A 14908-nucleotide genomic window follows, 5' to 3' on the forward strand; every position below is an offset into this window, starting at 1 on the left:
ATCAAATAAGAACAGATCAGCCAATGTTCTGCCCCTGACAGCAATCGTACGATACTTATGTCTGACAACACTAGTGACAGTCTCCCTCTGAAAATCGTACGATCGACAATACACGCAGAGATATTACCAGCAGGCGACAGAAATTTTCTAACCTGTCCGATCGACCAAACGACCGATCTCCGATGGACGAAAAATGTCGGGACTCTCCACACATGGTCCGAAAATCATACGAATCCACGATTCGTACGATCGGATCTTTGCGTCTATGGCCAGCTTTATATGAGTTCCTGCTCTCGCCTGCAAGAAAACCATTAAGCCTAAAGGTACTTTGCACTAGGCAATTGTGCTGAGTCACTCAAGGAGTCAATGGCCCTTGTGTGCCAGTAGCCATTTCACATTGGAAACAAAAAGCCCATGTCCTATACTAGTGTCAAATTCCGCTTTTACAGATTGATCCCTTCATGGTGCTACAGAGCCTGCACAAAATAAAGGGGATGTGACCATGTCTCTAGCAATATGACATCTATAGTTATTATTAAATGTATCTTTCTTGTCCTTTTACCGTGTCCCAGATGATTTCACTGCCACCAAGTCCAAAAAAAACCCAAATCAAATGCTTTGTGTGGAAAGTAATGATAAAGGAGCACTGATTAGGGTTATTGATCAGCTTTGCATGGAATTCACATTGTTCTCTATCTTTCTAAAGATAAAGGTTTCTATAAAAGCAGGTAACAGACCTGTACACACAATTTGTCTGTACTAAAGTGAACTGTTCATCATAGGCCGGCTTGTACCAGTGTTCCTTCCTATGGAGAGTACGTGTCCTAAATATTCTGGATCAATGGAGCTACTGACCAACAAGTCTATGGTAAATATTATTTTATATATACTACCATGGCATTTTGCATTTTAAAGTTACATTTAAAAGTAAAATATATTGAATTTCTAAGTAAGGTTTCGATTTTTTTAAATATTCAGTAGGACATAATGCTACTTTGCACATTCAGCCTTATTTATCATTATTTGTTTATTCAAAGAACTGGGAGTTGCCATATTAGTTGCTCTAAATACCAAAACTAAATATTGTAAAGCAGCCAAACAGTTACAAAATATGGCAACTTGCTTGCTTGATACTGTCATGGGAAAAAAATAATTTTTCATAATGAATCAGTTAATAGTGCTGCTCCAGCAGAATTCTGCACTGAAATCCATTTCTCAAAAGAGAAATCTAACATGGGGCTAGACATTTTGTCAATTTCCCAGCTGCCCCAAGTTAAACTAATAAACTTATACTACAACTTTTGTTTCACTCAGTAAAAATGGACACAAAATATATCTAGTCTTCTGAATGGTAATATACAGTACAAACATTATATCCAATATACACTCATTACATAATATTTTCCCTCGTGCCAGTAACATTACATTCTCATTTTTCCCTCAGTGCCAACCATTAGTCTACCCTTAATTTGATACCTAATAGTTTACGTCTGCTGGTATATTGTGATGTGTGCACACAGTAATTTTACTCTGTGCTGAGAAAACTATTTCTGAAACCGAGCCAAGCCAGTTTTTTTTGGGCTCAATTAAAGAAAATAGTAATTTATGTATTTGCATATCTGTGAATGTAACAACACAACTTTTCATATAAATAGCTTACTTGCATTAAGGTAAATAGTGTCATAGAAATAGTGTTCCTGCAAGTTTTAGAAAATTGCCGGGACCCAATGTTTTAACCTAGACATTTAAAAAACCCATCTGTTTTACAGAGTGTCCCAGCCTCTTATTGTTTATCCTAAAGTTTTTTGCAAACTTGCTGGCACATGTATGGCATCCTGGAAACTGCCCAGTATATTTAAGGTGTGTTGGCCAAAGTGAAAAAGATTGGGTCATTCAGGCTGAAGGCCAAATACCTTGATTGATGGAAAATCAGTGGTGTACAGTCAGTGTAACCTCGTAGCATTTCTCCCTAATTGGGCTGCAGGCTATCATTCTTTTCCAGAGTTGCTGCAATTATGAACTTCAACCTCCAGGGACTCATTTATTAAGGCAAGGCCTGCCTGCAACCACTCCCACTTATATTTTGTTAGCAAGTACTACAGGTATGGGATCCGTTATCCGGAAACCCGTTATCCAGAAAGTTTCGAATTACGGAAAGACCGTCTCCCATAGACTCCATTATAATCAAATAATCCATATTTTTAAAAATGATTTCCTTTTTCTCTGTTATAATAAAACAGTACCTTGTACTTGATCCAAACTAAGATAAAATGAATCCTTATTGGCAGCAAACCCAGCCTATTGGGTTTATTTAATGTTTACATGATTTTCTAGTAGTCTTAAGGAGTGAAGATCCAAATTACGGAAAGACCCGTTATCTGGAAAGCCCCAGGTCCCGAGCATTCTGGATAATAGGTCCCATACCTGCACCTCTGGATGGGCACAGATTAAACACACCAGTTAAATGGTGGTTGACCTTTAAGTTAACTTTTAGCATGTTACAGAATTGCTAATTCTAAGCAACTTTTCAGATGGCCTTTATATTTTCTTTTTTATACTTTTTGGATTATTTCCATTCTTCATATTACCATCTTTCAAATGGGGGTCACTGACCCCATATACAAAACAAAGGAACTGTAAGGAAACAAATGTATTTTGTTGCTACTTTTTATTACTCATCTTACTCATCTTTTAGTATTCAAAGCAATTTGGGCCCTAGCAACCAGATTGCTTCAAATGCTGAATAAAAATCTAAATAATCAATCAATAATAATTAAAACGAAGGTGAACAAACCCTTTAAAACAAGGGGCCAAAGGTTTAGCTTGTATATGCAAATAGGATATCAATATTTTGGGAATGTAATACATACAGTATTCTTTACTTGCTTCTGCAAGCAGAAGGTAAGTCCAGGACAAATTAAGGAGAGCTTATAGGGGGACAGTCATTAATCATTTTAAAACAATGCAGTTCTGAAACAAGGAGAAAAATAAACTTCACTGATATATTACTCTGTATTTAATCCCTCAACCATGTACAATTTATGGTGGCCTTGAAGTGTAAAGACCATGTTTGGGGTAGTGGCACACTGGAAGATTTGTCACCCTTGATTTGTTTGCTGCAGGCGGCAAATCTCCAGAAAAATGCCTCTCCACTGCAGGTAATTAAAATTGCTGGAGGTATGGCAAACTTATCATTAAATCACCCTAAGTTTCGGGTGATTTAGTGATAAATTGGACATGCCACCATGGATTGCAATTACTGGCAATCGAGAGGCATTTTCAGGAGATTTGTCACCCGCAGCCACGTCAAGAAAAATTGTAGGCAACAATTCTTCCCATGTGCCACTACCCTTAGGCACTTCTAAGATGCCTTCTACTTACTGCCTGCTCAGGACAGGTGTAATGTACAGGACTCCTTTATGCCATATTCAGCAAAGCCAGTACAACCAGCATAATTCCACATGCATCCTGGTGGGAGTATGTAGTGATGTTTCTGACACAAGACAAGTTGAGAAACTTGCCTCAGAAGGCCCAGCAGCCACCCTGAAAGTATTTATATATGCAGAAGCACGCACCCATTTTTGCACCTAGTGTCAAAACATGGGCACTAAAAATAAGCCATTATAATACATAAATGTCTTTTTTATACATTCTTACAAAGAGGATTCATTTTTCTCTTGAAAAAGAAAAAACAAGTTTATCTACTTATTCGAAAAAAAACGATTTCCTTTATCCATCAGATGTCCGATAAACTTTTAAGTCTCGCCAGTCCAAAGCCATCAGTAGCCTTGATCTGTAGACAGGTGCGAGTCAACATACCCTCAGTTGGTGAGTATTATGCCAAGAACTCAAATGTTTTTAAACAAAATATAGAATTTAGATAAATTCAGATGAGAGTCAATGAAAAGTGTTTGAATACATTTTGTAATAACTACAATTAATAACAAATACTTTGCTGTTTTACCCATGCAATTCTACTAATAATAATTATATTATAGATACTGTTAAAATATATCATTAAGGGAAACTGATGCTAAAAATAGATGTTTATCTTAAAGAAACACGTGTACAGTAGAAGTTCTCATAATGTAGAAGTGTTCAGACATTGATTAACGGTATCATTAGGATCTGAAATATTCTATTATTTAGCCTTGAATCTCCATGAATAAACCTGACCCCAGATGCAGTGCAAAACAAAAACTTAAATGCCTTTTTTTATAGTGCCTGCATTTTGTAAAGTTGTTGTGTCTGGTTTACACAACACATTTGTACAAATGGATTGGGGGAAACATGTTTAGAATGTGCAATGTGCAATTATGACTTGGTTTCTCAGAATATACAATAGTAATATGCATTTAAACCATATGTGTTTGAACACAGCATACTGTATATTTGCCTAGAAGTGACAAAGGTTCACCGTGGCCAAATCGTGAATCCTTGCAAAATACATACATTTCTGCTGCCCAGATTTTATGTAATCAATACACAATCTAATTCTACAGGCCTTATCTGGTACATATCTATATGTTGGCTCCTTCACATCTACTTGGAATACATATGTATCAGAGAGATGAACAACTCCTGGAAAATTACCTTTGTGTCAGGTAAGTTGCATAAGTATTGCAGTGTTAGACAGATTTTTGCTCCAATCTATCTCCAAAATACTTTATTTATAAAATGTTTTCCGTTTTAATAAGAAACCTGACTGTATGCAGTGAAATTCTCCCTTCATTTACTGCTGTGGATAGGAATTGTCAGATGGTCCCTAACTGCTGAGCAGGGAAACAATCATACTTATGAACAGCAGGGGGAGCCCCCGCCTTACTTGCCAGCCATGCAAAACTCAATCAGCTTTGTTTATGACGATTATTATTATGATTATTATTAACATGTATTTATATAGCACCAACATATTGCCTAGCGCTGTAAAGTAAATGTGATTATACAACGAAATCACATGAATTATATACATAGAAGATATGGAGTTACATACATCACAATCAATACTGGTACAAAAGGTGAGGAAGGCCCTATGCATAGGCATACACTCTAAAAGGAAGGGAGTAATACACAAGGTGTGGGAGTGGGCAAGATCTAATTAAGTGGGTGAGAAATGTGGTACTATATGTGGTGTTGCATTTGGTAGTTAAGCAGAGTGAGGGTAGGCTTCTCGAAAGAAGTGTGTTTTAAGAGATTTCTTGAAAGCAGATCCCTAGGCAGCCCAGACCACACTGAGCATGTGCACAGTCTTAGTCTTGCAAAGATGTTTAACAAAGTTACTAGATGGTGACCCCCTGTAGCCAACTTTGAAAGCATAAATTATTTGTTTGATTAGGCTTGTGGTGCAGTAAGTTCATGTTTATATTTAGTATACAAAATACAGCATTTCTAGCCTTATTCTATTTTAGACTCTACATCAACAATGGTTGAAACTTTGGGAAAAAAAGAAAATGCAAATGGCTTTGAGTAGAGAGTGGGCAAGTTATGTTTTTTGGGTAGGGGAGATGATTTCAACAGAAAGTCAGGAAGGCATTTACAACCTAGTGATGCAACTATCCCACACAACTTAATAGTTGACAAATTCCATCAAGTTCAACCCCTCCAAATGAAAACCCAGCATCCATACACACACCGCTCTCTACTTTTATTAAAATTCTATATACCCATACCTATACTAACTATAGAGTTTAGTATCACAATAGCCTTTGATATTATGTCTGTCCAAAAAATCATCCAAGCCATTCTTAAAGGCATTAACTGAATCAGCCATCACAACATCACCCGGCAGTGCATTCCACAACCTCACTGTCCTGACTGTGAAGAACCCCCTATGTTGCTTCAAATGAAAGTTCTTTTCTTCTAGTGTAAAGGGATGGCCTCTGGTATGGTGATCCACTTTATGGGTAAAAAGGTCCCCTGCTATTTGTCTATAATGTCCTCTAATGTACTTGTAAAGTGTAATCATGTCCACTTGCAAACGCCTTTTTTTCCAGAGAAAACAACCCCAACCTTGACAGTCTCCCCTCATAATTTAAGTCTTCCATCCCTCCAACCAATTTAGTTGCACATCTCTGCACTCTCTCCAGCTCATTTATATCCCTCTTAAGGACTGGAGTCCAAATGATGATGTATATCTAGTAGCTCAGACATAAAGCAAGATGGAATGGGTTTTTTTTTTGTGCCAGAAACGAAATAGAGTGCCAAGAAATAGAATTCTCCATGTAAGTGTGGTATACAGGGCAACATTGACAACAGCGAACTCTAGAATAAATACTTGCCCTGAGTTGGCAGTGTGGGGCTTTTGTGACAATACAAACAACAGACTCCAGTGAATCCCACACTAATGCTGCTATTCCTGCAGCATCCCTAACGTGATATCAATGAAAAAATGTATGTATGTATATTTTTTTTTGTGTAGCGCTCCTTGAGGGCAAAGCACTGTACAGCAAAACAATAAATTAGTAGTAACAAAAAAGGGGTTACTGCAATAATAAGTAACAATAAGTGCATTATTAGAAATACTAGGCACATAACTATAAAATATAATTACAATACAGCTTAGTGTCAAGGAAACAAAAGGCTAGAGGACCCTACCCCGTAGGGCTTACAGCAGGGATCCCCAACCTTTTGAACCCGTGAGCAACATTCAGAAGTAAAAGGAGTTGGGGAGCAACACATGCATGAAAAATGTTCTAGGGGTGCCAACTAAGTGCTGTAATGGGTCATTTGGTAGCCCCTATGTGTATTGTCAACCTACATTGAGGCTCTGTTTGGCAGTAAATCTGTTTTTTATGCAACCAAAACTTGTCTCCAAGCCTGGAATTCAAAAATAACATTCTGCTTTGAGGCCACTGGGAGCAACATCCATGGGGTTGGAGAGCAACATGTTGCTCAAGAGCTACTGGTTGGGGATCACTGGCTTACAGTCTAAATGAGAGGGTGACATACAGACACAATTCAGAGGGGTATTAAAGTGCTGCAGGTTACAGTTTGTTACACTGTTATATAAGTGCCGGTTCAGGTGTTATCCAGGTGCTCCCACAGGTAGTCTTTGAGTTTCGTTTTAAAAACACTGAAGGAGGATTCTCTCCTGAAAGATTCAGGTATGGCATTCCAAATATAATGAGTCGCAAGAGAGAAGGGTTTGATACGGGAAACAGCAGTAGTAGTGGGGGGTACAACCAAGCGGTTGCTCTGAGAGGAGCGGAGGTTTTGGCCAGGAACATAGAGAAACAAGAGATGAGATGTAGTTAGGTGCAGAGGAAGGTTATGAGGAGGAGTTTATAAGTTATTCTTTGTTTTATAGGAAGCCATGATAAGGACTTCAGCAGGGGAGGGGCCTGTACCCTTTTGGATGAGAGGATAATTCTGCCAGCAGTGTTTAATACAGACTGTAGAGGGAGAGATGGGAGTTAGGGAGGCCAGTTAGTAGAAGGTTACAGTAATCTAGTTTGGATAGGATGAGAGCATGCATGAGCGTCTTGGATGTATCAGGTGAAAGGAAGGGACGGGTTTTGGCAATATAGTGTAAGAAAAAGTGACAGGTTTTGACAGTGGTGTTAATATGATCAGAGAAGGAGAGAGAGAAAATGGTATCCACATTGCTGAATAACACACATTTTGTAGAACATACTACTTAACCTACTTCTGAATTGTTAATAAAAACATGGCACTTTGAAAACATGGCAATGTGGCACTTTGCTGGGATGCCCCTTTTGTAAATGAGCCCTCAAATGTTGTTAGGCAAAAATATGTAATAAATAATAATTTTCATGAAACATGTTAAGATTAACTGCTTAACTTTTTCCTCCAACAGAAATTCAGTTGTTGTTAGCCTTCTCCCTGGTGGCAATGCTTTTATTCACCCTCTCTGCAGTCCTCTCAAAACCACATACTCCAGTACCTGAGCATAAATATCAGAAAAAAACATCTTTAAAGCTTCTTATATCAGCTCTAAAATGCCAGATCTACCACCTTCAAGCACTAGCGGCCTTACTTCTGATCAACAGCTACCTCCTGCTACAGCTCAGTGAATGGTTAGCCAAACCTAAGAGCACAACAGAAAATAATGGTATGGATCTATTTATGTTATTTGACATGGTATTAGAAAATGACAAAAAAAACTTGCTGAATGTGTGGATTGTTAAAAAAGACTAGACAGTTGACAGAGTGTATGCTACACTGTACATTGCAAAATATGTAGAGGCAAAAGAATAGTTCAAACATAATTATGAACAAATTATCTATCTGGGAATTTCATGGATTTTTGTTGGTCCTATAATGTTGTCAGTAGGTGGTAGGAAAATATAAATCCTGCAAGAAAGTCATTGTGAGTAGTGATGGTCGAACCAGACTAATTTGCAGAAAACTTGCCAAATGCATTGAAGTCAATGGGCGACAAAACATTAGGATGGGGATCATAGTGGGGCCCCTCTGAAGATTTTTTGGCACAGGAGCCCATCACACTCTAAATACGCCACTGAAAAGGAAGTGTGAAGGATAGTATTTGACTTAGAACTTACATTTAGAGAGGGGGTTAATTAAAATAAAAAAATGTTGATGTCTTTATTGTCTTTTAGAACCTTCATTTTACAATAGGTTGTAAAAGAGAGGGCAGACTTATTTAGGGAGCAACAAAAAGGAAAAGTTCAGGTCTGTTTTGGTATGAAGTTGATTGACTACTGACCACAAAACTCATCAGTTAATGGGCTTAAAACATTGTCATATTTCATTATTCTTTTTATAATATATTAAGACCAAGCTAGTGCCATAGTATCAGAGGGATGAAGAAATATGGTGGCCTATATATGGAGATATTTTAATTAAGTGAGCATATTATGACAAAGACACATCATTCACAACGACTTGAATCTTATTCACTTTTTTTCAGGCACTGCTGATGTTGAGGAGTTTGGAATGAATACAAGTAACTCTAAAACCAGTAACTGGATGATGATCCCCTCTGTATTACCTGGAGACAGCTTCACATACCTGCTGTACTGCATTCCTGTTGTTGTACCTATGATTGTGCATTCTGTGCAACAGTCTAACATGGTGTGGAAAACTGAAAAGCTCTGGGGTTTCTTCTATTCTGTCATACTGCTGTTGATAGGCATCAAATATTTGTCTTCCTCATTCTCCTTCTACGTTGTCAGCCTACTGGTCGCTCCCTCCCCACAAATGCTTCTGTTAAAGGGGTTTCCAGTGTGGATTCCAGTTGTCTACTTTACATCAGTACTTACTCTATTTCTGTACTCTATTTTGCTGAAGATCTATGTAGAAATTAGCTGCAATATCCCATCATCTGGTGTCCCAGCAACACATTTGACTATGAGGAAGAAAATACGGTCATATCCTTCTCCGCTGGGAATTATTTTTACAACCTTACTTATAGCGGCATGTGAAATCTTACCTATGCTGGAAATATATTTCCAGCTATCCAACAAAACAGAGCACTTTATATGGTTTCTGTTTTCTTTCAACATTGCCTTCTACCTGGTGTGTCTTTTTGTGTTAGTTATGGTTACAGTGAGAAAATACCTTAGTAATAATGTCAAAGCAAAGCCAAGGAAGGTGGGAAGTGGAGTTTGCCTGGCAGATTCATTTGTGTACCAGTGCAGTCCAAATGTAGCCAAAGCCAAATACTCACATGCAAAAAGTCTAGATAACATTTTACAATAGTGAAATAATAAATAGTAAAGGCTACTTTCATATATTTAAATGGTGGAGACTTTAAACTGAGGAAAATGGGTTGGTGTGATATCTGAATGCATGTGCAAGTGACATTTAGTGACATTTAGTATCACTACTAGCAGGTGATACCTTTCCAAAAGTAAGGAACATCTCCACATAGATGGACTTACTGTGGATACGATTTAGGAAATAAGGCAGTTAATGGAAAGGGAGTAACTTGTTAAATGAGATGTGTATATAACAGCTACTGGTTTTAAGGTAGGGAATTAACCTTAAGAGTTTGTTTTATTTAATTATCATGTAGACTTCAGTAAACTATATAAGGCGTTCTTGTCTTACAAGCTTTTTTGGTCTAAACCACATTACACACAAAACATTGATGTTTATATACTGTACATTGGCACTTTAGGTCTATAATGAAGTAACTACAATAAGATGAAGCAACTATTGTGAAAGCAAAGAGATCACTCAGGCATTCTGATTTACAGATACAGGTGCATTTCAAATAATCCTGCATACAGTTATACTGTGATGGTATAATAACTTGCTGTATGAATTCCAAATACAATAAACCAACTATGACATTTGATGAGATGGTCATAGAATGGGCACCTTGGCATGCCATTGTGAGTTTGGCTAAATCCATGCTTGTAAAGGAGCATGTGAAAGAAACATTTTTGAACTATGTCTATTCTTCTAACTCTGTTTTTGTCATTGTATTATTTATAACTTCCATGCTTTTTTTAAATAAAAACCTGAAATAAATCAAATTGCCCCATTGTATTAGTAATTGTGTTGGCATAAACGAGTTTATTAATAGTTCATCCGTTGGAATGATGGGTGGGTTCAATTGGTTATTATTCCACCAGGAAGACCTGGCAAGGGATATGTCAAATAGTTCAGCAGAACTTGTCTTCTCTCAGTTACAGGCTGTGTTTAATGTTTGGATAAATCTCTTATATTTTAGTTAGAAGCAGCCTCAGGGTCCAAACTAAAAGCCTGTGCTAGCATGTACTGCTTACTGAACCCCAGGGTAGCCCCTGTCTTTTGAAAAATCACAATGACTTGTAAATGTTTATGCTTTAGCTTTGTAGTATTTGTACCTATAGGGTAATTGAACTTCATTCCCCTCTAAACTGCACTCTATACGGAAAACTTTCAAGCAATTCAGATACTATGAAATCAGCTTGGTATGGGTTGCAATGACTTAAACAGATATGAATGCCTCAAATGCACTAGTTCACACTCAAAATTACTTTACAACACCCATAAGACTGCTGGTAAGTGGGTTGAACATCTCTGACTCTGTTTGAGGCATTTTTATTTTGAGGTGACATATTTGTGTTTTTTATTTATCTTTAAAAGCATTAAATAACATTACCTGCTTTGGAATCAAGTTTTATTTGGCACCAGACTTTATTTACAGTAACAGCCTATCTGATTTATATGTTGTCCTGACTTGTTGTAAGCATCAGTGGCATGGCAATCTATGTGTATTTTCAGAGGCCATGGGTGAGATTGGATTAGAAGGAGAACTGCATAAATAATGCGTGATAAGCTACAGATAGAAGCACTAGAAAGCACGAACATATAGAAAAGGTTGGGGTAAATCAATCAACTTCACTAATGCACTGGAGTATAGAAAGTGCATCAGATTATTTGTATGCCATATAAATACTTGTAGTTTTGATACCCTTGTTTCATAATTAATTCTTGTTACTTAAGCACACTGCTTTAGTCTGCTTGTTCGCTATTCAGCATCCATTACAAATAGCAGGGGACCTTTTTACCCATAAAGAGGATCACCGTACCAGAGGCCACCCCTTCAGACTTGAAGAACAGAACTTTCATTTGAAGCAACGTAGGGGGTTCTTCACAGTCAGGACAGTGAGGTTGTGGAATGCACTGCCGAGTGATGTTGTGATGCTGATTCAGTTAATGACTTTAAGAATGGCTTGGATGATTTTTTTGGACAGACATAATATCAAAGGCTATTGTGATACTAAACTCTATAGTTTGTATAGATATGGGTATATAGAATTTATGTGAAAGCAGGGAGGGGTGTGTGTATGGATGCTGGGTTTTCATTTGGAGGGGTTGGACTTGATGGACTTTGTCTTTTTTCAACCCGATTTAACTATGTAACTATGTATCTGTAAATGGCAATTATTTTCAGCCAGTCTCAAAAGCAACATCAAAGTCAGTCATCTTATTAACACCTTAAGGGCACAGGAGAAACACTGTGTAAGTATCTTTGATTTAGGGATAAGACAGGACTTGCCTTTGACCTGGTTTATTCAGGCTGAGTAATGTCTTTCTAAGAAGAAAATATTAAGTGATTCTGTTGTAGGAATTGCACAGCATGAGCCATTTCTATATAAACATGGGGTGCATTTGAGTACTTTGGCTCCCATGATATCTGGTATTTAAGAACAAACACTAGATTTTTAGACACATGACCAAACTTCCTAGTGGCTTACCTTTCAAAAAATTTCTATGACTCAGTGCTATGCTGTAGTTTATAGCAAATAAATTGTTTTGCTCAAATCATCAGTTGCCACAACAAGCCAAGTCGCACGCCCTCTAGGTTATCACCTCATCAACTTGATTCTTGTACAATTTAAATGATTCAGTTATTATTGATTCTAGTGAGCTCTTTGTATTGAATTGTGAAATGTTTTTAACACAGATGGCCTAACAGATATGCAGATCTAACCAGTAGTGATGGGTGAATTTTTTCACCAGCCATGGCGAAATTCTGCATTTCACCATCTGCAAATTTTTTATCGCGAAACTGCGCCAAAAATTTGCTGTGACATATAAATGCAGCAACAAAAAAAACGCCCATTGACTTTGGACAAAAAAGTTGCCTTTAGATAAAAAACTGGCGCATTTTCGCATGCTTCAAAAAATTGTTGCACGGAAAAAATGTTTTGGCACCTACTGACTTCGATGCATTTTGCTAATTTTTCAGCAAAACGGGACAAATTCGCTCATCACTATTAACCAGGCTAGTATCACATGTAAGTCATTCCGGAGCATATAACCTACAAAGAAAATGTATTTGAGTCAGAAAGCTTTCACTTCCATCTCTTCTTTTTATGTTGATATCATTACGTTTTTCCAGACTCTCTACATAACGTGATTATTTTAAAGTATGATTATGTTTTGAAAAATGGCTAAGATGGAATATGAAAATGTCCTTTTCATTTTGTTTATGTTCTGTGTTTGCTCAAGGTACCAACTAACATAACTCTAACCCAAGGATTTACATAGCTAATCCTGGACCAAGATGATGCCTTATTTATCAGGACTTTATCAGGCCTAGTGGGTTTCTGATAGCAGCCCTGAAGGTAATATTCCAAAGTTATATCACATCAGTAGGAACAAAGGGGCTTTTTATATAAAAAGGGGAAGTTTTTCTACTGGTGGCTTTTGGTTTGGGAAAGTGCAGCAACCTGAAAGTCTTCAGTTCTTGGATACACACATTACTGCATCCATTGCCTAGTCTATGCATGTATTGTAAATCTGCTCCCCTAGAGTGGACTCAGTGGATGTTGATTTTTATATTTATAGACATAGAGAAAGTAAAAAGTATTACAAAGAAGGGAGTGCAAAGAAAGAACCCAATGAATCTTGCTGTTGGGCTACACTTTATATGCCTTGTCAGCTGCCAACGCAGTCTCCCTTAATCGAAGCTCTGAATCTTGTACTATTGCCATTTGGGTGGGTTTGCTTCTCTTTTCTTCTATATTTCTATATTATAGGTTTTTAAAGGAGAAGGAAAGATTAAAACAAAGTAAACTTTATCAGAAAGGTCCACCTAAATATACCAGTAAACCCTCAAAGAAATGCTACTCTGAGTCCTCTGTCAAAAGAAACACTTAATTTCTTTCCTTCTATTGTCTATACATGGGCTTCTGTATCAGACTTCCTGCCTTCATCTTAAACCTCTTTGCCCTGGGCTTGAGCATGCTCAGTTTGCTCCTCTCTCCCCCTCCCCTCCCTTCTCTGCTGTAATCTGAGCCCAGAGCTATGAGTGAGCAGGGAGAGACTCAGGCAGGAAGTGATGTCACACCATGCTTATACTGAAGCTGCTATTCTAAACAAACAGAAAGTTCCTAGAGCTTTTTACTCAGGTATGGTAAAACATTCTACAGAATAAATTTAGCATTCTAGCTTGCACTATTGCAGACAATCTATTGGCAATAAAATGCCTCCGTAGCTTTCCTTCTCCTTTAAGGGTCACTGTTAGCTGATTCCCTTCCCCTTGACTTAACATAACATTCAAAGTTTCATCAAAGATAATTTACAGTTAAAATACAAACAATTGTAACTGTATCACTTACAGAAGTCTTCTCTGTGCTATACATGTGTGATGGAGGAAGACCTTATAAATACTGGAAATCTTCCACTGCCTCACTTATGTTAGCTGATATCTTCACATTTGGCCAAGTTCTTAAAGGTCAACTTTTAACCAAATAACACTTTACTTTTAGTTAAAACAATATATAGTATTTTGTATAATTGGGAACAAAAAATACTTTGCTTCTTTAAAAGTTGACATGGCAGAAAAATGCATTTTCTGGGATCCATGGGACTGTTTTTATTTCTTTTATAGCAGCAGTGGTCCTGCCTTGCTTTTTGGCAGGCATTCCAGTTATACACTCAGTAGCAGAGCAAATGTCTAAAAAGTCAAAGATGTGAAAAATTACTCTGCAAAATGTTTGCTCATCCCTAACTGACATTTTTTCTCCATTTTATCTTCTGCTTACCTTATTTCTCTTTTTCTCTCTTTTCCCTTTTCTCATTTGTGCTCTTTTCCAGCAACTTTCTCATTAGTGCTCCTTTCTCTTTCCTGCCCCCTTGCTTTTCTCCCATATACCTCAATTCATCTTCCTTTTCCTCCTCTCCCTTCTCACTCAGCTTCTTTTTCTGTTTTCACACTTTATCCTTCACCTTCTGTTTTTCTCAATTTTCACCCATTGTTTTTACTTTCTATTTCATCTTCTGCAATTCCTTTCCCATCTCCTGCTGTAGCAAATATTCTTTTCTACTTGCCCCTTTCTATAATGGTTTATATTCTCCTCATTTCTCTTTGCCCTCTGTTACTTTTCCCCTCTTTCTTCTGAAATTCCTGGCCATTCTGCAGCACTCCATTTTCCCATTACAGACTGTTTTCTCTCTTTCTTGTATCTTCTTCCCATTCTTTCTC

At 37.4% G+C, this 14908-nt stretch overlaps 1 protein-coding gene across 1 annotated transcript; it reads left to right on the forward strand.

The window, feature by feature from the left end:
• The first annotated feature begins 760 nt into the window (after positions 1 to 760).
• Positions 761 to 10486, forward strand: XB22062450.S (uncharacterized XB22062450 S homeolog). Its single transcript, XM_018256087.2, has 5 exons — positions 761 to 868; positions 3741 to 3828; positions 4503 to 4604; positions 7817 to 8071; positions 8891 to 10486. Exons 1-5 carry the CDS (start codon positions 809 to 811, stop codon positions 9679 to 9681), a joined length of 1296 nt encoding a protein of 431 aa, XP_018111576.1. The 5' UTR covers positions 761 to 808; the 3' UTR covers positions 9682 to 10486.
• The last annotated feature ends 4422 nt before the right edge of the window (positions 10487 to 14908 follow it).

Source organism: Xenopus laevis, chromosome 3S (genome assembly GCF_017654675.1).
Source record: "Xenopus laevis strain J_2021 chromosome 3S, Xenopus_laevis_v10.1, whole genome shotgun sequence".
Lineage (NCBI taxonomy): Eukaryota > Metazoa > Chordata > Amphibia > Anura > Pipidae > Xenopus > Xenopus laevis.

What these genes read in the sequence shown, in the direction of transcription:
- XB22062450.S (XM_018256087.2), top strand. Translation starts at nt 809, where the DNA reads ATGGAGAGTACGTGTCCTAAATATTCTGGATCAATGGAGCTACTGACC. An exon ending in GAAAATTACCTTTGTGTCAG is followed by an intron (nt 4,605 to 7,816) that starts GTAAGTTGCATA and finishes TTCCTCCAACAG; the next exon opens with AAATTCAGTTGTTGTTAGCC. An exon ending in GAGCACAACAGAAAATAATG is followed by an intron (nt 8,072 to 8,890) that starts GTATGGATCTAT and finishes ACTTTTTTTCAG; the next exon opens with GCACTGCTGATGTTGAGGAG.